This window comes from Pygocentrus nattereri, chromosome 26 (genome assembly GCF_015220715.1).
Source record: "Pygocentrus nattereri isolate fPygNat1 chromosome 26, fPygNat1.pri, whole genome shotgun sequence".
Lineage (NCBI taxonomy): Eukaryota > Metazoa > Chordata > Actinopteri > Characiformes > Serrasalmidae > Pygocentrus > Pygocentrus nattereri.
The window spans coordinates 27,612,917-27,636,325 of NC_051236.1; the positions used below are offsets into that span (position 1 = coordinate 27,612,917).

The 23,409-nt window shown below is 40.8% G+C and overlaps 2 protein-coding genes across 3 annotated transcripts in view; both read right to left on the minus strand.

Annotated features, from left to right (window-relative positions):
* sned1 (sushi, nidogen and EGF-like domains 1) overlaps nucleotides 1-2,666 on the minus strand; it is a 71,320-nt gene extending 68,654 nt beyond the window's left edge. For both annotated transcript variants that reach the window (XM_037534938.1, XM_017697999.2), the window contains exon 1: nucleotides 2,036-2,666. In XM_037534938.1, coding sequence (XP_037390835.1) covers nucleotides 2,036-2,245 — 210 coding nt within the window. In that variant the 5' untranslated portion in view covers nucleotides 2,246-2,666. The remainder of the gene's footprint in view (nucleotides 1-2,035) is intronic.
* A 212-nt stretch (nucleotides 2,667-2,878) lies between these two features.
* Nucleotides 2,879-23,409, minus strand: part of crocc2 (ciliary rootlet coiled-coil, rootletin family member 2) — an 89,623-nt gene continuing 69,092 nt past the window's right edge. The window contains exons 25-37 of the mRNA XM_017697998.2: nucleotides 21,184-21,343; nucleotides 20,709-20,876; nucleotides 19,254-19,638; nucleotides 18,005-18,156; nucleotides 16,174-16,294; nucleotides 15,662-15,825; nucleotides 14,283-14,534; nucleotides 13,668-13,856; nucleotides 11,598-11,747; nucleotides 10,824-11,024; nucleotides 7,898-8,029; nucleotides 7,464-7,643; nucleotides 2,879-5,847 (exon numbers count right to left, since the gene is read on the minus strand). Of these exons, the coding sequence (XP_017553487.1) occupies nucleotides 5,764-5,847; nucleotides 7,464-7,643; nucleotides 7,898-8,029; nucleotides 10,824-11,024; nucleotides 11,598-11,747; nucleotides 13,668-13,856; nucleotides 14,283-14,534; nucleotides 15,662-15,825; nucleotides 16,174-16,294; nucleotides 18,005-18,156; nucleotides 19,254-19,638; nucleotides 20,709-20,876; nucleotides 21,184-21,343 (2,338 nt within the window). The 3' untranslated portion in view covers nucleotides 2,879-5,763. The remainder of the gene's footprint in view (nucleotides 5,848-7,463; nucleotides 7,644-7,897; nucleotides 8,030-10,823; nucleotides 11,025-11,597; nucleotides 11,748-13,667; nucleotides 13,857-14,282; nucleotides 14,535-15,661; nucleotides 15,826-16,173; nucleotides 16,295-18,004; nucleotides 18,157-19,253; nucleotides 19,639-20,708; nucleotides 20,877-21,183; nucleotides 21,344-23,409) is intronic.

A 23,409-nucleotide genomic window follows, 5' to 3' on the forward strand; every position in this document is an offset into this window, starting at 1 on the left:
GCCATAAATGCAAACGTGTAGTGGGACGGATGCCTCCTGTGGGTTTTTTTCCCCCAAATTTCCCACTATTTCTCAGTTTAGCTGGACAACTTGAGCCAAGCATGAGGATCGGTCAACAGAATTGCCCTTTAGCTTACCTCATTTAGATTTTGGGCTTAAGTGATCCGGTTAACTGAGAAATTCTGCTTTGTGAAATAGACTCCATCACCCCACAGCTAATCTAGTCTTACATCTGCGTCTCTATTTGCTGCACGTCTTATCCTGTCTCCAACTCACATGAATATTTACATCACTCTCTGATATATGAGATGCCACTTAGGGTTACACACTCGAACACACAAACACACGCGAGCAGGCATGCCTCTGGCTTACTCCCCACCCACCCCCTGCACACACGCAGAAAACCTCGCCCACATTTGAGCGGAGTGCTTCTTGCTCTCTCAGAATGCTCTCACACATACACACATGCACAAAACAAACACATTCTCAGGCAGGCTTGCCTGCCTCTCAATCTCACTCACATACACAAAGAACACCTTGAAAACCTGCATTTTCGCCAAGACTCAAATCAGACCGACTTCATTATGTGAAGATCAGAACAGAAATAATATATAGCCTGTTGAGGCTGTGAGCAGGCAGTTGTTTGAATGGCATGTCACTGAGTGGTGGGCAGTGCAGTGGCATGTCTGCTGCTTTGGGACAGTGACCTCACCGGTCTGCTCTTAGATGAGCCGCCCTGGAAACCGGATGTCTAACCCTGCCCATTGTTGCCGTGGCACCTGGGCAGAGCACTGAGAGAAAAAGGCAAAAGGGAAAGGGTGGAAACTGGGGTATTTTTGGGAGCCAGAATTTTGGGGGAAGCTGCGCTGCAACAGGTGATGCTTATTTACATGACCAGAGTTTCAGAGAGCTGAGGTGAGTCTGTGTGATGTGTGGTTATGGTTAGGTGTAGGGCTAAGCTTACAAAATTCATGTATGTATACTTACATTTAAATAACACACAGAGGATATGTGACTATTACCTATATTATATATGCAACATATTCTTTTTATTGCGTATATGGGGCATTTTTATATTATTATATTACATATAGACACTTACTAAAACCTATGAAATGTGTTAAGATTACAAATAGCTACTTATATACACAGGACATATTAGTATTACATATAAGTACTTACTTTTATGTAGGCATATACACATTTTACCTATGCATTATATAGTCCAATGGGATATTATTATTACATAAGTGTACATTGCTTATATACATGTTATTACATATAGGTGCCTACATATATGCAATACCTATGGAACATATACCTATGGTGTGTATGTATGTGTGTGTGTGTGTATATATATATATATATATATATATATATATATATATATATATATATATAGAGTGATATATAATATTACATATTTGTATAAATTCATGTCCTCACATTGTATAAAAACAAACATGTGTGTGCGTGTGACTGATCTAAAGCATCCTGACTGATAGCGGTCAGATCAAAGCTCTTAGAGCTGTCAGAGCACTCTCCATCGCCACATGTGTTCTCTCTCTTTCTCCTCATCACTCCCTTTCCTTTTCTCTCTCTCTCTTCCTCATAAACACATAGCACAGTTCATAACACTGTACGGCAGCGGTAGCAGCAGCACATGCTGTCATCTCTACAGTAAAACCCTCTCTAGTAGCCCTGCTACTGTGCGCTTGCTTGTGTGTGTCACATGTAAACCTCATGCACTTGTCCTGATTCACAACTACAAGTCCAGCAAAAACACTCTAACACATGCCAATAACGCTGCGAAGTGAACCTCTAGGCTGTCACACATACTGAAAAAGTAATGCACTGACTTTACTTGATTCAAGTATGTAGATCATTCCCACATGAATGAAATACATTGTGAACATAATTATTGCCAAAAGTACTTAAAGCTTAGTCACTGTGTTGTGAGGCATTTCATTAATGATGCACACATTTGAATCAAGCAAATTTCAGTGCTCACTCACACTCACATTCCATAACTCACATAGAGCCCCATGTGCCAGTCTCCAAAGAAAGGGAAAGCCACAGAGATGTCCACTAGTCCTGAGCCTCCATCGTCCTGCTTGATGGTCAGAGTGTCCCCCTGTTCCTGACCAAAAGGGTAGAAGTCATTCAGTGGAACGGCCGGCTCCACACTGCCCGGCAGCCTCAGGCACAGCAGGGTGCACAGCCAGGGCAGCAGTAGCCACCCCATGACCTCCGCTGCACCGGGATGGGGGGAAAGTTGGCGGGGCAATAGATGGATATCCCTAATGAGGGCAGTGGGACAGGACCAAATCCTCCAGCCAAAAACTGCCCAGTCCACCTTCTGTCTTACTTGTCCTCTCTTAGCCGGCTCTTTTCTGTCCACTCTGTCCCTCTCTGTCCTGCCTGTCCCTTTTGTTCCCTGTCTTTCCCCTGCACCTCCTCTCCCTCCCTAAACTGCTCTTGCCTCCGTCACTCTGGGACAGCGAGGTAGATTCCTTGCATTCTGTGTGCCGCTGGGTGCTGGAGAGCGGTCGGACTGCTCACTGAAATGAACCGAGTGAGTGAAGGAGTGAAAAGAGAGAGAGAAAGAGAGACAGAGAGAGAGGGGAGAGAGGGAGAGAGAGAGAGAGAGAGAGAGAGAGAGAGAGAGAAGCAGCAAAGAGATTCGGCTTGCTCTTTTTTTTTTTTTTTTTTTTACAATCCAGCAATTTGGTCCCTGATGGTTAGCTTAGAAATATCCTCAATAAAACCTCTATTCTGCCTGCCAAAGGAGTTCTTTCAGGACCAGCCCCCATGAACCCCCCCACCTCCATCTACCCCCACACACACACACACCCCCAGGGATTCACTACCTTGCATAATTAGGTGCTCGCAGCCAATTGTGGAATGGGGGCCGGTAACTGGATAAGCAGTGGGCGGGGCTATGGTAATGAAAGGGGTGCATTAAAGAGACTCTGACAGGGCATTCGCTTTCGCTCGTGCTGTGAAAAAAAGCGTCCCAGCTCTGCTGCCTGCCTGCCTCTGCACACACTTCAGAGCAACACACACAGTGATACAAAGCCACATATGCAACGTCAGGAGCACGCCAATCATGTGACGTGAACTTGGTGCCTCCTGCGTGGAACTTGCACAAGATGCCAGATCAAAGACAGCATATACATACACAAAGTCCCTCTGGTTTGGATTACTGTAAGCTCCCCCCCAATTTCCCAAGCGTATTCATCATACAGTGCATGAGATGTCTGATTTCAAAGGAGTATGAAATAGCCCTCTTTAAACAAAAACAAAATGAGATTTGGCTGCATGGACCACAGACAGTATCAGGCAATAATCCCTATATGAAGGCTCTTATATTAAGATTCTTTTGGCAACAGACTCAGAGGGTCATAGTTTTTCGCAGAGGCAAAAAAAGAAAAGAAAAATCTTTTGACAAAGAGGGTTATTAGTAATACGAATCAAAATCCTGGAGCCAAACTGTCACGAGGGAACTTTTGAAGCAGTTTTAAGTTGTTTGCACACATCAAAACAAGTTAGAGTAATTATCCATGAGGCACAGCCAACGCAAATAGAGCAACTCCTCAAACTACAAACATCAATCTGCTCATTGTTTCATCGTTATTGTGGTTTTATTGGCTTGTAAAAAATCATTTTGCAGAGTGGAGCTAAAAGGGGGAAAAAAAAATTCTGCTTAACAGTAATTTTTTCTTAATTGTTCATCAAAGATTAGGAAGCATGTTTGCAGATTAAGCACCAACAGTTGGAATTATCATGATAAACGGTCATTAGGGTCATTAAAATAATCAATCATTAAACAGATAATAAAGATCACAGCATGAGCTTTTAACAGGAAACTTGCTCGAATGCTGGTCTTCGATTCAGATGCCAGAAGTGATGGCAACTTGTTACACGTGAAAACAATTCGATCTCATCATCATTAGGCTTGGTGTAGTTACATGCAATAAAGCGATTAAATAAGTGACGCACAACATGGATCTATAAAGCTGCGGAATGTGTGCGTGTGTGGTGTGTTTAGATGTGCGAGGGAGTGTGTGGGAGAGGTAAGCTGGGGGCTGCCATCCTCACATTGTGCTGATTATCGTCAGGCCAACAGGGACAGACAGAGAGGACTAACACACGCTTCAGCTGCTTGCTGAACAAATCCTTAAAACAATTTGGCGCTTGCTGAGCGTTTGGGGAAACAGTGATCTCTTTGTTTGTTGTTGTTTTTTATAGAGTGGATCAAGATTACTGAAGGGATTTGTGCTCATGAAGCCCAGCAGTTCTGTGAATGATTTCATGTCCTCAGCGTCAAGGTGCAGGAGCGTGTGTGTATTTGTTTTTGTGTATTTTCAGTTCAAAACTGTCCCTAAAAAATAGACTGAGGAAAAATGTGATCTGGCACCGCAGCATCAGGGATTGTGAAATGATCTTGACTATGCCATGTATGCCAAATTATCAAATTTACAGTATCGTGCAAAAGTCAGAGACCAGTCAAAGTTACTTATATACTTATATACTTTCAGCATAAGGGAAAAAGCAGAAAACATCAATTACAGAAAAGGCTCAATAAGTAAATATGCAATTTTAGTATTTAGTATGAAGCCCTGCTGGTGACATCCCATATAAATAAAAACAAAGCGTTCACAACTTAATAAGGCATGGGAATGAGATGAGTTATGTTGTGGCGATGACTTAGTAAGGAGGGGGAACAAGAACATGCCTTAACAAGACGTGGCTATACATTAGGATTTAATTCCCATGCCTTACTAAGTCATGGCCGTGCATTATTTTTATTTATACAGGATGTCATCAGTGGGGCTCCGTAACTTAAGTGTACCCACCCATTAATTTTCTTACAGCTTCCATTCTTTTCAGGAGGCTTGCTTTCAGTTGTTCAAAGAAATCTGCAGTGATTTTTTCCCACACCTCCAAGTTCAGTCTTAGAAGTTGGTTACATTTTCTCACGATCCAAGTAATACCTAGGGAGGATGCACAGAAAGCCCTGGGTATATTTTAGAGTGGAGACGGAGCATCTTCAAATTTCGTCTCTCAAATATGAAAGCTTTAAGTACTGCTTATCTGATGGTGAGTCAGTTTTGGTGGTCTACAGGGTCTTGCACTGCTATTAGAGTCCCATTTTCTTTGTGTTTTTATAATACTTTGAACTTCAGTTTGAAAACAATTTTCCTTTGACTTTCCCCTTCCTCATGAAAGGAGATTATCTGATATGTAATCTCCTCAGAAATATCTCCTGAATAATGAACAGATTCTACTTAATGTTCATTTTGACTGGAAATGAAATGAAAGAGGAGTGGTCTCTGACTTTTGCACAGCACTGTACATATTTCATATTTTAAAACTGAAAGGGCTAAATCATTTCTTTTGGTTGCAGAAGTTAAGATTGGGTTTTCATTAAGGGTTGGAATTAGAAAATTCTAATTATATGTAGGTAGTTAAATATATACTACACATATAAAGCACATGTATGACATCATGTCCTGATAAGATATGAAAACAAACCCATGTGTGTGTGTGTGTGTGTGTGTGTGTGTGTGTGTGTGTGTGTGTGTGTATTAAAAACTGCTTATTATGCAGAAGTCCATCTGAATAGCCACTGTGAGCTGTGCTGGCCCAGCTCCAGGAGTGAACAGCAGTGGGAGTGTGTGCTGACTCTCAGGGGCTTTGCTCTGTTCCCCCTGTCCCAGGACTTGGGGTCAGCCACAGCTGGCCAGATCGCAGGGATACTCAGGGCCCAGGCTTCAGCATCTGGTTCATGTATGTCTGCCTCCGCCGCATCTCCTGCTCCAGCTGCTCTTTCAGTGTACACACCTGACACACACGGACATACAGCACAGCAGACATATACCTGATTTATAACCACCTTTATAAAGACCAAAGAATTCCATTACCCACTCTCATCACTACATACCTAACAAGTAGTTTCAAATAGTTAATAATAATAGTTACTAATAATAGTTAAGATAATAAGATACTGGATTAATAACTGAGTAATACAGCTAGAGTTTAAGGGATTAACTCTTTTGTTCATTAAAAAGCTCATTGTTAGTTCATTTGGGTGTATAAAAGCAGGATAAACAAAAAAGACTTCACAGTGTGGTGGGCTTGAGTTTGACAGCCTGTTAGAGCCTTATTAAAACATATTCATACATTTACTATCTACTGTATTAAGAACACACACTATGCACTTTATAAGGTCCATCTACCTTCTTGGTCCACTGTATACAGTACTGTGCATAAGTCAGAGACCACTCTTTCACTTCTAATGACTAATGTTCAGTCAAAATGGCCATTAAAATGACTAAGTTATTCTTTTTTCAGTATAAGAAAAAACAGAAATTACACCAAAGACTCAACAACTGAATATAATATGCAACCTTTAATATTTAGTTTATTACAACTTCCTATCTTTTCAGGAGACTCGCATTGAGTTTTCCAAGGGATGTTTTTCCACACCTCCAAAGTTTCATCTTACCAAGTTGGTTGCATTTTCTGCATCTTACAGTCCAAGTAAACCCAAATATATTCAATGATATTGAGGTCTGGACTCTGGGGTGGTCAGTCGATTGCTCTGAGAACACCAGCAGCTTATTTGTTTGATTTTCTCAGTAGCAGCTTCTTGACAGCTACAGATCCTTTCAGACTCAGCGTTGACTTGTCATCTCACAGTGGAAGGATAGACAGAAACACCTGTTTCAGACTTTCTCCTCTCTCTCAAAGATTAAAGCTCTAAGTGCTGTTTATCTGATGGTGTCAGCCTACCAGGTCTTGCATGGTTGTTAGGGGTCCCTAACAGGAATCTCTTTTTGGACTCCAATTTTGGAAAAAACATTTTCTTTTCCACTTATATTATTTGTTTCTAATCTTCTCAGAGATCTATTGAAAATGTTATTTATAATGGCCATTTTAACTCGAAATTACATAAATGACGGGTGGCCTTGGCCTTTTGCATAGACTGTAGCCTCTGTCTCTACAGCCTGTAACCTCTGAGTCAGTCAGCTACCATCTACTCTGTTTGACCACAAAGCCTGCTGGGTTGAGCATCACTCTCAGCAGTGATACCGCTAGGTTGAGAGTGGTCCATCACCCACATTATACAGACAAAAGCAGGTTTGTGGTCTGAAACTGACCACCGACACCACCAACACATATTACGGGTCAACAGATACGGTATAGTCCCTGTATACTAACATAGTGGAGCTACAAGGTAGAAGTTTTTAATAAAGCACTGCTGTAATGCACTAGCAGTACTCACATTTCAGTCAGGGGTGCAAACTTTGTCTATAGTGGCAATTACAAGGACCACCTTGCTATAGCCCAGCAGGGCATGGGTACTCCAGGACTATAGTGGAAACCACTAGGCTAAAGGCTATTACTGACACTAAAAGCTTAAAGAGACAGTACCAACAGCCATTAGCCAAGCTTACCTGTTCCTCCAAGCAACGGACCCTCTGTCGATGGGCTTTCTCCCGTGCCTCCAGCACTCTCTCAGCCTGCTGCTGGGACCCCCGCAGCCGCTCGGTTTCCAGCTCCAGCTCCTGCCTGTGGCGGGCAGTCACCTCCAGGAGGCGCTGCGAGTGAGCCTGCTCCAGGTGGGCGAGCTGGGACTGCACATAAAAATCACCCGGTCACTCTGCTAAAGAGCTGGAGCTAAAGCAGCCAAGTCGCATCCAATATGTAAGGAAGCTGAGAGGGGAAATGGAATTTTAATGTAGTAGATTTCTCACGTCTCAGATTTCACTGGAACGGAGATTCAGGTGACTGGATACTGATTTATGCACGGGAAGTATTTGAATTAACCTCTTTCTCTCCCCATGTTTTTCTGTCACCTCGCTCTGCTTCTAGCTCTCTGTCTTCTCACCTTTAGGGTGTGTGTTTCTGAGTGCGTCTCGCTCAGTTCCTGCTCCAGACTGCACACTGTCTGCTCCAGCTGCTCCTTCTGACGACTAGCACACACGGCCTCTTCCTCCCGCCTGCGACGCTCCTGCTCCACCTGCACACGCAAGCACAACACTCACGTATGTATGTGATGTAATTGCACAGTTACCTGTATGTAATAAGAATTCTGTAAGTCTAGCCTTAAATCTTAAGTCTAAAGTTCAGCAAAAAATCGAAGTTCTTTAAAACTAAAGTAGCAACCTTCAGACTTCCAAGATACATTCAACAACCAAAACCCCTCCCAGTATAATCAAAGCTCCTCTCCATACAGTACATCACTAGGCATGAGATCTGTGTCTGTGAGAAAGGTAATCATGGAGGACACACATGGTTGGGGGCTGCATGAAACTAAATGCTTACTAGCAATATGAACAGACACTAACAAACTGCAGACGACTTAATAAATAATTGGTAACTGGTTGCTGTGCAACAAGCAGATTTGCATATTCCATCCCAGACAACAATTGGATTTCAATCCGACTAACCAGACACTTTTGACTACCAAGTATAAATGCATGTGGCTAAAATCTTGTCAGGATACAATCCAGAAACTAGTCACATGAAGTGACCAGGTGTAAACAGGGTCTAGGACCATTTACATTTGTGCCTATAGGGTAAACAAGTCATAAAGACTGCACACCAACTCCCGAATTTTACAGAAAAATTAATAGCACATCAAGTTTTTTTAGCAGAATGGGCTGTTCCCCAGTGTCTGTGTCTAGTCATGTTGACGAAAATAAAAATGAACAACTTACAAAGTAGTGAATTTTTCTGTGCATCCTCCCAGATTAAACAAGAAAATCACATTGGACTTGATGTGAATGTTCCAGTGTGTTAAATCCATAAAAAATGACTTGAGAAAACACCTCATAACAAAACACTGAACTATAATTACGCCAGGGTTTTTTCCCCACCTGTGTGACACTAACCGTTGTGTTTGTAAATGAAGTAAAACCAGGACTGGCGCTTCAGATAACAGACCAGAGCACAGAACTCTCATGTCTCACAAAATGAAAAGAAAAAATGATCAATTCTGCAGACCAGTTTTATGTTCATTATCAATAACTACTGGCTCTGACACTGTATGTTATCTCTGAGCTTTTCTTGTGCTTTTCCCACATAGTCACACCAAACAAACATGCACAGACACATACAAGCACAACACTCACATGCATTTAGCCTTGGAAGGCCAGTCATATGCTGAACTCTAATTTCTGTAGCAGAATCAACATCTGTCCCCAGACATTTACATGTGTCAGTCAGTGGCAGCGCACACAAAACACAGAGCCAGATAAAGACACAAGCATGCAAACAGTAGCTGAGCACCTGGGGAAAAGCCGATCTCTCCCGTCTGCTATGAATGAAGAATCAATATGTCACCAACAAATTCAACACAACAAACTATCTGAGAATGATTTGAAACAATTACATAGCAGGAGGCTCAGAAATTGAGGACACAAATAAATTAATAAAAAAGCACAGATGCGGCCAGGCACAACAGAGCTGTCTGCTGATATGACCCAGGTTATGGAATAGATCCAGACAAGGCTGCACAGATCAACAATTGCAAGCATTATATTTATTACTCCATGTTATAATTATAAAAATAATATGTTATTGTTACAACTCAGAATTATGTGCTTTATAGTGTCAGTTTGAGTCAGACTATCACCATACTATCATCCCTTTGTACAAGTAAATACATAAGGTAACAATAAAACAAGCTATTAAATTATTTTTAGATGAACTTAGAACTGAGAGGCATCAACACATTCAGAACGTTAAGCCGCTGCTCTCCAAAAGGAACATTGCTGAACGTCTTGCTGAAAAACCACATGGGCCAGTCAGAAGGCTATTGGAACAATGTTTTGTGGTCGGATGAGACATCTTTTTGGTTTAAATAAGAAGCGTTATGTTTGGAGAAAAGAAAACGCTGCATTCCAACAAAAAAATGTATTCCATTCTGCTGCACAAGGGGGTCACAGCAGATACTGAAAGCAAAGGTTCACATACTTTTGCCACTCACAGATTTGTAATATTGGATCATTTTCCTCGATAAATAAGTCTAATATTTCTGTCTCATGTGTTTAGTTTGGCTCTCCTTACCTACGATTAGGATATCTGAAAATCTGATGACGCTTAAGGTCAAATTTATGCATAAATATAGAAAATTCTAAATGGTTCACAAACTGTCAAGCAGAATGAGATACAGAGAGCAGAGAGAGAGAGAGAGAGAGAGAGATACTACAAATTTAGGCTTAATGAGAAGATGATGGTAAAAAACTGAATTTAAATCAGGAAGGCTAAAATCTCTGTCTATATTGATGAATTATTTTCTCTCCTTTTTTGTGTCTCTCACACATCAACGCTTGTTCAGTGCAAATTATAAATGTTGTTATTAGCTTTTTTTCTGTGGACAAGTGATTTTGGCTTTTGGACAGGTAAAATTTGGATTAATTGTCCATCAAAAAAGCTTAAGGTCAAGCCCTGTTTATGGTACAGGTATAATTAGGCACCATAATTCAATACTTCAGGTAGTCAGTATAAACATTGTCTTTGTAACCCTGACTATTGTATCTTAATTACACAGTTTTTGTAGATTTACAATTTGAACAATACATCATTTTATGGACCTGATATGAATACATAACGTTCTATGCACCTGAAAAAACAAGTCTAAATCACATCCATACAAACATGTATTTACAAATTGCAAATGTATAAGTACACGTCATTGCGCATTTTATGATGAAGCAGTGCTGAATAAAATGCTTTCTGATTGTGATTAAATGATTTATTTATTTATTTTTGTGATTAATACTTAGACATGTCCATACTCTCATCTGTACCTTCTGTAGGGTACGTTTGAGCGCGGCCTTGTCTTTTCCGAGACGAGCCAGTATCTTGTCCAACTGCGTCCTGTCGTCCTGCAGGCTGTGAAGTGAGTTCTGCAGAGTGGTCAAACGCTCCTGCAGCTCTGCTCTGTCCTTATGCAGCAAAGTGCAGCTGTCCTGAGCTTCTTCAGCAGCCTGCTCACTCTGCTGCAAAGCCTGAGAGAATCGGAGGGAACACCGGCGCTTATAGCATCCGCCTTTCACAGGGCATGAGTACTGATCTAATAGGAGGCATTGCTTGTTTAGGAACTTTTAAGGGAAACAGAACACACTCAGAACATGAAAGGCGATGTACAGCAGAAGGTATGGTTGTACCTCTGCTTCTCATTTGGGTATGTCTCCGTGTGTGTGTGTGTGTGTGTGTGTGCACATGATATGATGTTCCAAAAATTTAATTTCATAAAATGTTCCCAAATGGAGTCTATATGACATGTTTATTGTCCAGGGTTTGTTTCTTAAGTTTTCTTTTTTAGTCTTCAAGATAACATGACCTATTCTTGTTCATGTCTATAGATAACAGTATGTCCTACAGTGTCAGAAATGATATAGGCAAGTCTATCCGAGATTACTGAGCTGAATGTAGGTTGAGGCAAGTGTTTGAGGCTGCTTCCACATTGATAACTGGATCACTGGCTTATAGCACTTATTCCTTGTTAGTTATATGTTGCTTTAAGCTTCACACTGTCCTTGTCTTTGTCAAAATCCAGTGAGTTTGTGCGCATGTGTCACCTCCTGCAGGCCGTGTGTGTGTTTGTCTAGTTCGGACACTCTGAGCTCTGATTCCTCATGACTCCTCTGCAAGCTCTGCAGTCTGTCACTCAGAAGAAGGTTCTGCTTTTTACTGTCTGAGAGAGCCTCCCGTATCTTCTCCAGATGCTCCTGCACAGAAATACATACACTATGAAAACGCTGCTTTTGCTTATCTAACCTTCAATTTTGCTTTGCATTGTTCCGTTTAAAGTAGGGATGTAAATGATTAACTGATTACCTGTGAACCTACAAACAATGGTTTGGCCAGTGGTATTGATAAAAATTGGTATTGATAAAAAAAAATAAAATTTTCTTTTATTTCCAATAAACAGCTGATCTTATTGGAATAAGCAGGTTTATCATTCAAATTGAGGAATGTTTTTGAACTGTAGGCAGGAAATGTTAAAGCGTTGCCTAAAAATGAAGCGCTGTTAAAAATAGTGATGCTGAGAAGATGATAGCACAACTACAATGATGTACAAAAATCAAAATTAACCACTGCAATTGTTGCTCCTGCTGGCTTCTCTCTTACCTTCCTTAGCATTAGTTTAAAAGCTCACTGTGAAATCTTGCATGGTGCACTAGTCCGGGAAAGATTCGTTGTGGTTCCATGAACTTTCTACTTGCATATTCATAAATCAAATATACTGACATACAAGCTATGGCTTTGTAACTTTTTCTATTCAGTGTTGTTTTCGATGTATTTTCATGCATTTCAGTGTAATAATGTTGTCCCCTGAGAACTTTAAGTTTCATTACATTCACTGTGATTGCTATTGCGTATATTTCTACATAAGTATCTAAATACATTGTCTTTCTTTATGCTTATGAATACATACAATACATACAAAGTCATTCTGTGGATATATGCACTGAAAGTTTCTTATATAACAAAGTCAACAGCGTCTGAATACGTGTTTTCCCTCCCTGTATAGTGAATGGGGCCTAGTTTCAGACACGGCTTCAGATTTTTAAAGTATTTGTAACACAGCCTTAGAAATACCCACTACTACACCTTGTCTTTTCGTCCTTGTCTTTGGTAGAGCTTATTAAGAAATGTAGGCAGCTTTTTATTTCTGACAGGTCCCAAGCAAATGTCAAGAGATTTATACCATGCATGACATGTTTTTGTTTGCACAGCATCTTAAAAAACGTTGACTCAAACGAAGGCTTAAAAGCCCTCCAGAGGAGCTGGGCGAGAAGTAACGAGCTTGCTCCAACGGTTTATAGTGTAGCCGTCCAGCTCCTTCAGGGAACGCGCCACAACAACGGTGCACAAAAACTGGAAAAAGTTATGACACAACAGCATAAATCACCTGGAGCCGTGGCAGTCAAAGAGCTGATTTAATCTAAAGGTTTCAATTAAAGCTTTTGTGGCATAGAGACGAGATGAGATCATAATCACGGGCTTTGTGAACCTTTGTGTGGTTGGGGCACGATGAAGTTTAATGAGGTTGTTTGTTAGTAAAGGATAAAGCAATATTAGAAGCACAGAGTTGTTGGTGTATGATCTTCAGAGCTTTGGCTTACACATGAGGCAGAAAGAGCTCTCATTAGGTTTACATAGCCTGAGGCTGGGCTCTGTAATTACGAACTATCATGTCTACTGTGCTATGATATGCTTATACTTAGATTACTTTGAATGGTAAGCGGCCTTAAGAATGGGCCTAGTCAGCATATATACCTGTAAATTCCTGTGCTCAGACACACCCACACTCAGGACCTTTTCCACACATATTACCACCTTTATGGGATTTCTTAATTGACCCAGGTATTAAATACTGTAATTCCTCCAACTAAACCTGGCACTCCAGAAGTTAGATTTGGTAGATTCATCCTCTAAACATGGAATGGTCAATAGGCTAATGCATTATTTTCATTTTAACTGATGTGTTGCAACTTTTTTGACATAAATAATGTGAGCCATGTAGAACGCTGCTGCCACAACTACACACACACAAAATAGAAATCGGAATCAGTCAATGAAATTCATGATTGGTTCATCAACCAAACTCAAACCTTCTGATCTTTTTTCCAATATAAGCCCACCTGTAGTGTCTTGCGCTCCTGCTCACTTGCAGTGAGTGCGTTCTGAAGCTGGGTGGCCTGCTCTTGTGCCGCTCCTGCACTGCTCTTGCTGTCCCTTAGTGCTGTTGCCATACTCTGCAGTTTCTCACGCAGCTGAGCTTCCTGTAGATCTGCACGAGCCAGAGCTGTTGCTGACCGTTCACCCTCAACCTATAACACAGTCAGGAGTCTCTGAGTCTTTCTGCCTGATGGGACAAATAAGTCGTTTCACAGCCTGACAGGAATAGCTGTAGCTGAAAGGCCTTCTGTAATTGGGTGAAATTAGGCTGCCTCACTAACAACAGGCCTATTCTAATTCACCTCATGGTAGTGGAATAACAGAACCTGCTAACGCACACGGCCATGCTCCATGTTGTTATTGAGGGTGTAAATTTTGCTATCAACACACTGAGGTATCACCATTCAATCTGGAGTATCTGTGTGAATCTGGGAATATTACACAAATAGTTTATGCTCCTACATCAGACTTAGAAAATAAATGACAGAACTTTCTTACATAAAACTAATCCATATCTAGTAGTTCTTAAAAAAAAAAAACCCTGCATGCACATGTTTAAATTTCTAATGTATACACACTTTCAACAGTGCAGTGCGCGCCTCACTCTCCCCCAGCTCCCTCCGCAGGCTGGTCACTCTCTCCTGCAGAGAAGTGAGCTCCCCCTCTAGTTCAGCTGTTCGGATTTGGGAACGCTGCAGCTCTCCCTCCAGAGTTCGCTGGCTTAGCTCCAGCCTGGATGCTCGAGCCTCTGCTGTCTCCCAGCACTCCTTCAGCCTCCTGCACTCCACACCCAAACCTGCCTCTGACTCCTCCACACGGTGGAGGCTCTCCTGCACTCGCACAAAAACGCACACCATCAATGATGCTTACAGGCAAGCAGCATCCATTTCTAGAAATCAGAAATATATTCATTTTGCTGGAGTACAATTAGCTACTGTAGTCCATCTGTTGGTGCGTTAACCATCCTCAATCCCTCAAAATGGATATGTTTGGATGGCAGACCATTCTCAACATAGCAGTGACACTGAAGCAGATAAAAATCCAACAACTTTGCTCTACTCATGTCAACACTGCATACATTTGCCCTTATCATGTCATTATTATACATATAATACCTGGTCAACCTAGTCTTGTGGCCAGAAATTGACCAGTGATAAATGGAGCGAAAGCTGGCTGACAAGCATGACGACAGATGGACAAAAGCCTGTAATTGTAGTGGGTCTATTAGGTGAAGGACCTATTTTGAATAGAAAACCAATATAAAGGACGCAGTCCCAAAAATCAAAGCACTTTACATGCATTACTGCCTCAAGATAGAACAAGTTCAAAGAAGTTTCTAACAGTGTTTATAACAACCTTCATTATTAAAGTAATTAACTGCGTTGGGTGTACTGTTGTAACATGACACAAAATATATCTCACTTGTCACCCATTGAAACAAATGAAGAAAGTTTGTAAAAGAAATGTTTCAAACTTTCAATTGATACCATATTTGTGTTTGTAAGTAGAAGAGGAGATGTGAATGATTGCATTGTTTTGCATCCAATATTAATTTGGCGTCCCTTATATTGCTGCTGTTAGGACCTATTATTGCCATTTTTCTTTTTTGGCATAATTTGATAAAAACAATAACCCTTTTTCTTGTGTTAAAATTTATGATCAATGGACAGACATTAATGGTCCACAATTGCTTGGAAAAAAATATGTTGCCACATACTTCCATTAAAAGTTAAGAATGTTTTCCTTGTCCTGTAAAGTTTATTTAAAAAGGGTGCACTAGGACCTGTTGCTGTAAATCAAATGTGAATGCAATGCATTATGTAACTAAAACGTAATTAAGTGTGTAATTATCTTATTCCACTCAAAAACTCATGTAATGTAAATCTAATCTATAGAATGACATTGCATTTGTAAGGGGTCATCAGAGAGGATGGTAAGTGTATTTGTCGTTGGTTACTTGTAGTGTTCTGGCATTGGCCTCAGCTGCCTGCACGCTGTTCTTCAGCCTGGACAGCTCCTCTTCCATCATTCTCTTCTCTCTGTCTAAACGCTGAAGCGCTTCCTCCTGCAGAGAGAGGGAAGCCTGAGCCCCCTCTAATCGCTCTGCCAAATCACGCTTCCCTACACACACAAATATACGCGCACACACTTTTATTACTGCATCTTTTTAAAGGGGTTTCGGCATTACTGTTTCATATATTACCATGGGTGACATTTTGTCCCTGCATACAGATTAACCCTTTAACCATATAGGCCAGTATGTGGAACCACACTTCAATTCCTCACCCTCACGACCATTTAACATTCAAATTCATAGCTATTATTGGATTATAAGGCCTAAGGTTAATGACGGAATTATGAACCAGCAGTTTAAGGAGTCAGCGCACACATACAGCCAAAGACATAGTTAAACAGAAGCAGGGCCATCACTCTGAGATGGTCCAGGATATTGTAGGGTGGACAGCTTACCCTGCTCCAGCTCTTTGAGAGAGTGTTTTAGCCGCTGTGCCTGTGCATTGCTCTTTTCTTGACCAGCCTGTTGCTCCGTGAGCTGCCTTCTCAGACTCAGCACCTGTGCTTGTGCCTCATCCTGCAGGACAGGGAGATTTAGCTAACAATCAGTATGAACAGGCACAATCAGACAGGCTTTTAATGGGGGTTTCAGAGCATTCTGGGTGTTATGTTGCATTATTCATTTGTAAATGCGTTCAGTTAAAGAAAATCTTAGTTCTGCTATATACTGAAACTCTTTATGAAAGGCATACATATCATGTCTGTGACATTTCTTCTTTTGCTTATGTTTATGTTATGCTTATCATAAAGGAGTGGTTAAAGTGTTATATTACAGTTACATTGGTGTCCGAAGTTTGCTTCTTTAGTTTGGCGATCAACCTAAAATGCTAATAAAGCTTAACAATTAATCAAGGTTTATGCCACACCAATTAGCACTGTGAAACCTCCATGTCTGTACCCTCAGACACCTCCCTCCAATAGCTGTAAGAGCTGTTCAGAAAGGTGAAATACACTTGCTTATGTGATTTCTGACACTGCATGACATACTGCTATCTCTACTATATCTAGGTTACATCACAGTTTAATTTATAGTTTACATAAACTATTCTTTTAAAATCTTTTAGTGTATGGATCAGCCTACCAAATTAGTTCAAACAGTGATCCCAAAGAAATTTAAATACGTAATTTACTGTGTAAAAAAGTATTCAGACTTTAGATATTTATGAAGTTTGTGTCATGATCTGTTTAAACCTAAGACATCAACTGAGACAGTAATGGTCTAAATATAAAGTCATCATTAATAGGGCCATTTCTTACGGGAGGTGGCTGTCCCAAACCCTAATCCCTAAATTTCGACAATAAATATACTTAAATATACAAAATACTTTTGTATTTCTTTTCTTTTGCTGAAAGTTGGAAGATTTATCATTACTTTCATTTTTAGATAAAAACATGGTGAGCAGTTAAGAGTAAATCTGAAGTAAATGTGAAAATCAGTGTGTAATCTTAAAGATTGTCACTTCCAAAACATCTATTTTTCAAAGTAAACTCTTTTTGATTTTAATGAAACATATTACTTTTCAAAGCTGTGTTTGTTAGTCATTTACTGGCTGGTGATTTTGAGTTCTGCTAAAATAGTCACTACTGAAACATTTGTTATGATTTGTCACGATTGGCCCCTCCCAGTCCTACATGTGCTTTTGTTTTGTTTTGGTCTTGTCCATGTGCTTCCTTTGTTTTGATTCTTCCGTGTCCTGCCCCCTTGTTTCTTGACTCCGTCCTTGATTGTTCTCACCTGTGTTATCCACCTGTGTATTGTTAACCCTCGTTGTTTCTGTATTTAAGCCCTGTGTTTTCCCTGTTAGTTTGTTGGTCTTTGTTTGGTCTTTGTATTCTCTTGTAGCGTATTTTCGTGGGGTGTCTTCTTTCTTCCGGCCTCCGTGGTGTTTCCTGTCTGTGTTTATTTTAGTTATGTCTGTTCCTAGATATCCCCGTGTTGGCCCCTTGACCCTGGACTGTTTTGACCCCAGTATGGATTTGCCCATAATACATCTTGCTTATCTCAGCATGTGCGTCTGCCTCATCATCGCTCCACAGCGTTACAGTTTTGTTACTGTTGTGATTTCTTCCATCATTTGTTTCAATGACATAAACATAAATAAGTTACAGGGTCACTGAAAGGAAAGGAATTTGATCTAAAGTCAAAGTCAGTTAAAAGTCTGAGCTCTGACTTTAAACCTATTCAGTAGTTGATCCGTATACGCTGAAGAGATGGGGCACATCTTACTCGCTCTCTCTGCGCATCTTTGAGATCCTGCTGGAAGCTGCGAAGTGCCGCCTGCACTGAGTCTACATCCATCTGTCCCTCTTCTCCATGGGTTGGGGACACAGAGCGGGCCTGAACCCCTCCTATCAGCCCGCCAGACACACACTCACCTCCTACACATAAACACACACAAACATGAGGTTACACACATTCATAAATCACACACACAAACTAACACGAACACACACATATATTTCTGTCTTTTTATATCCATGTTCTTCTGTATCAGGTATGTAAGGTGTATGTAAATTCTGCTTCACTTTACCCAACCCCTACCTTAACCACAACCTCCAAAAGATCAGCACTGACCTCTTTACTTTTATGTGAAAAAGATTTGGGGAAAAAGTCACCCCCATAACATCAAAATGTTCATGTTTTCCATCTTTCTGGGAACATTTATTCCCAAAAAAGGGCTAAATACACAAATACTGGACACGACTACTATTCGACCATGCTTAAACACATCACAACAGCCTCAAAGTCGGATGGTTCTAGGACAGAAACACCATCTACATAGGATGGGATACAAATCTATGATCTCATAACAATTAAATTTGAATATCCATCCATCCATTTTCTAAGCCGCTTCTCCGTCAGGGTCGCGGTGGGGGGGTGGTGTGGGGGTGTTGGTGCTGGAGCCTATCCCAGCAGTCTGGTAATGGTATGGGCCTGCTTATAAGGCTTTTGTAGATCCAGCCCTGTAGATCCAGAGCAGGGTAACATTAATCCTATAGCCTACAAAATTTTTTGACAAGTATATGCTTCCAACTTTGCGGCCCAGTGCACGAAGTGAGGTCCATAAAGACATGGTTTGACGAATTTGGTGCAGAGGAACTCCACCAACCCCACTGAACACTTTTGGGATAAACTGGAATGCCGAATGTGAACCAGACCTTCTCAGCCAACAATAGTGCCTGACCATACAAATGCTCTTTTGACTAAATGGGCACAAAGTCCACAGACACTCTCCAAAATCTTGTGGACAGACTTCCCAAGACTGTGATAGCTGCAAAGTGATGGGGTAACTCCCACGGTTTTGGAATGAGACATCTACCAAACTCACATAGGTGTGATAGTCAATGGTCCACATTCTTTTGGCTATATAGTGTAGTTACAAATTTCAGCCCAGAAGATCCTTTGAGAGAAACACCATCCAAACATTCACTCCATCAATAAGCTCTAACAGCAATATCTTCTCTCCTCTCCGTACCTTTCTCAAGGGGGCGATTTCTCCATGGTGATGGCCTTCTGACTCTGGACCCGGGTGTGGGTGACCTTGCTCTACACCCAATTCCCAGCGTGCGCCTGAGGGCAGAGGTCAGGCCACTCAGCCTGTGCTCCAGGTCAGTGCGGGAGGCATCAGCCTGAACCAGCTGCTCTTCTAGGCTCTGTCCTCGGCCCTCTGCCAGCTTCAGCTCCACACTCTGCTCCCTCAGCTGAGCCTGCACCTCTTGCAGGGCTACCTCCAGCCGGGAAGTTTCCTCACGCTGCCGCCGCTGGCTCTCTTGCAGGCTGGCATCTCGCTGTCTCTGGGACTCCTTCTCCAAATGATGGGCCTCCTCTAGCTCAGCCACACGTCGCTGCAGACCAGTCACCTACATACATACACATTGTACCTCTACCTTTTATACCTTGTATTCCTCCACATGTCCTATCTGTATTCAATATAGGCCTGTGGCAGCAAAAGAATTCTCTTATTTGAATACCCATGAACATTACTGTGGTAAATGGGTGAACCACTGACAGCAACAGTGACTGCTTGTTCTAATCAATGAGGTTAATAGTGTCTTGATTTGAAGGTTAATCTTTTCCAAATAAAATAACGTATCGCAATATTTAATAAATAAATTATAAAATGCAATACATTTTATATATGGCTGCTGATGCATTGTGTGAGGCCGTTATGCCTGATGCCCAGTTTGTATGATAGCTTAGCCATGACAGTGTTTTTCATGAGACACAAACCTGATGTCTGAAACTTGGTGCTGTGCTAAAACCTACACAATAACATAACCCCTCCTCTCTTGTGTTCAACCAGTGCAGCTCAACAGCCACATTTCTAAAACAATCTCATCTATTTTATGTAAATTAAATGTGGTGGTAATATAGGATTTCACATCACCCAACATGTTTAAAAGATCAGTTAGGTTCACATGTGGGAATATGTGCGTTCTGCTATGGTTTGCATGAAATATATTAATAAATGACAGAGAGTTTTATTGTTTTAAGCTGTGCTAAATGGGTTTGTACCCTCACTGCGGACTGTTAATATAGTAACTTGGTTAACTGTCACCAGACATATAAGTGACTATGTAATAAAAATTAAATTGAATACCTAAATGAATAAAACCTTAACCTCTAGGACAAAAAATATATTTTTTGGCTGGTCTGTTAAAAATAAGAACATAAAGCCTAAAAAACACTTTACTTAGTAGGTTACATTGTCAGGACATTTAGTCAGGATTCCCATAGATGTTATTAATTCAATACAGCTAAGGGACTATAACCTAAGATTAAGAACTGAATAATAAGCATGGATTTTAAGTGATTAAAGCAGCGATGTCTAATCTTATCTGCAAATGGTCTCTGGTCAAATCCTGTAGCCACACCTGCTCTTTTGCAAATAAACAGAGTTAAACTCATCGGATGTGACCATGACTCTCACCTCCTTCAGTGCAGCCTCTCTGCTGGCGTCACTCTCCAGCAATCTCTGTTTGAGGTTAAAGGTTTCTTTCCTCCCCTCCTCCTCTCTCTGCTCCTCCTGAGCCAGACAAGTCTGAAGCTCACTCAGCTCCTGCTCACGCTGGGCACACTGGCCTTCCAGGGTCTTTATCTGCCCACGCAGACACAGGTGCACAGATGCATTCACAAAACATTTTCAGGTGAGCATAAAGGTGTGATTAGGCCTAAATCAGAGCTGCAGATCACAGCCCTCAAGAAATGATCATGTCCCCTCTTCTAACACATGAAATGCAACTCGAGAAAGCGTTTGTATTTAGTTGATGAGTTGAATCAGGTTTGTTAAATGAGGCAGAATGCCAAAGTCTGCAGTGCTGTTGCCTTAGAGGACTGGCGTCTTTCACCATCAGATGTAGACGTCATTTCTCATTCAGCTGTGGTCAGACAAGAACTATACTGACCTTTCTACGCAGTTCCTGCAGTTCTCTGCGTGCCTGCAGGTGAGATTTCTCCAGCTCACGCATGCTGCTTCTCAATTTCTGTGCCTCCTGCTGAAGGGAGGACTTGCATTCCTCTAACACTACCAGCCTTTGCTCCCTGTCCTCTAGCGATCGCTTCAGACTGAGAGAGATGCACAGAGAGAGATAGAGACGACAGTGTAGAGGCAGAGAGTGAAAGAAAAAGATGGGCCAGAGAAAGAGAAAGTGTCAAGTAGGATAAACATGATATTATCAGTTAATATTTTTCAACCTGCTGACCAGCAGCGAGAACCTAAAAAAGTTGAAAATCATACAGAAAAAGAGGCAATCTCACAAGAAAGCAGTGATCAATAAATTTTCCTTGGCCTGTATTTAAACAAAAGCAATAAAAAGCCAAGATATTTTGCGTTTTATCTGACCAACTTTATTGTTTTTTGGTAAACAAACACTCATTCTGAAATTGATGCCTGCAACGTGTTCCAAACATTTGGAACGGAGCGATTTAATGAGATGTTTCAAAAAACATCTGCAGCAGGATGGGTTGAGGCTTGCCACTTCGATCCCTCAGATGGCAAAGCAACATGTTTCTGTGATGGATATCACCACATGGGCTTAGGAATACTTTGACAAATCGTTGTCAATAAACCACTGTTCATCCACAAATGCAAGTTAAGACTGTACTATGAACAGCGCAAGCCATTCAACAACATCCACAAATGCTGCCAACTTCTTGGCTGAGCACTGTCACTGATTGATGCACAATGAAAACTTGTATTGTTGTCTGACGAGTCACCATGTCAAATTGTTGATGGAAGTAACGGACACTGTGTTCTCTGGACCAAAGAAGAAAAGGACCATGCAGATTGTTACCAACATAAAGTGCAAAAGCCAGGTATAGGGAGTACTAGACTGGCCTGCCTATCTCCTATTGAAAATGTGTGATGCATGTTTGACAACGAAGGCTCCATTCAGTTGCGCAGCTGAAGACTTGTATAACCAAAGAATGGCAAAAAATTCTACTTTCATATCTGGTTGAATTAGTATCTTCTTTCCTCAATTTATTTATTATTATTATAAGTTTATTAAGTGCTGATAAAAGAAAAGATGATCTAACACAGTGGTAAACATGCTACTGTCTTAACATTTTTGGAACATGGTGCAGTCATCATAATTGGAATGAGTGTATATTAAAAAAATAAACAATAATGTTCATAAGGTGTAACATAAAATACGTTTTTGTACTGATTTCAATGTAATACAGGTCAAATGTAATTTACTCGAATTTACTAATCATCCAAGTTGGTTTGTACATACATACTGAAATTATAAAGCATTAACACAAATTAACCAAAAAGACTTGTAATTATTTCAAAAAAATTAAATAGAACATTCTTAATACTTCACACTTTTATTTAATAGGTTTAAGGTAAGATCAGTTAAAATACCAACACCAAGCTCTGGACCTCTTTTAGGATGTTTCTGTGATAAGCATTAATTCGAAACGCAGAGAAGTAGTCGTAATAACCAGCACCAGCAAAGATGGCCAGATCTGACCTCCTTATTAATGTCTAATAGGGGCTACCACACTGTTGAAGTTCCTGTGAGTCACAGACCACATTTGGGTCAGGATCGGGTTGAGCTGGGAGGCCGCATACAAACCATGTTATTAGAGGCCACGCTGGATTAATGGTGATGCTCAACAGTAATTATCTTCCCAATGGCCTGAGAGACCACTGACCTCCCGAACGTCAGGGTGAACTTGAAACTATCAGGACTGGGCTAGTAGGGAATGGGGACACTGGCAACAGTCTTTCACACTAGAGACTCAATAACATTGTAATTCAACACTCGTCCAGACAGCTTCTAATCAGTGGTCATTTTAAAGAAGTAGCTCATATAAACATGAATCAAGTTTTCCTCTGACCCCAAATTTTGATCAACCAAGGACATTTTTTCTTGTGTTTTCCACTCGAGCTACGAGGCTAATACATCCAACAACAAACGGGCTTAAAACTTTTAAAATTGCATGGCATCTTCTTATCTATACAAATGTACAGCATTGTGTTAAATACAATAGTATAACATATATAAATACATAGCTAAATACAATACTTTTGTTCATTTTATAGATATATACACACACACACACATATATATGTATATATATATATATATATATATATATATATATATATATATATATATATA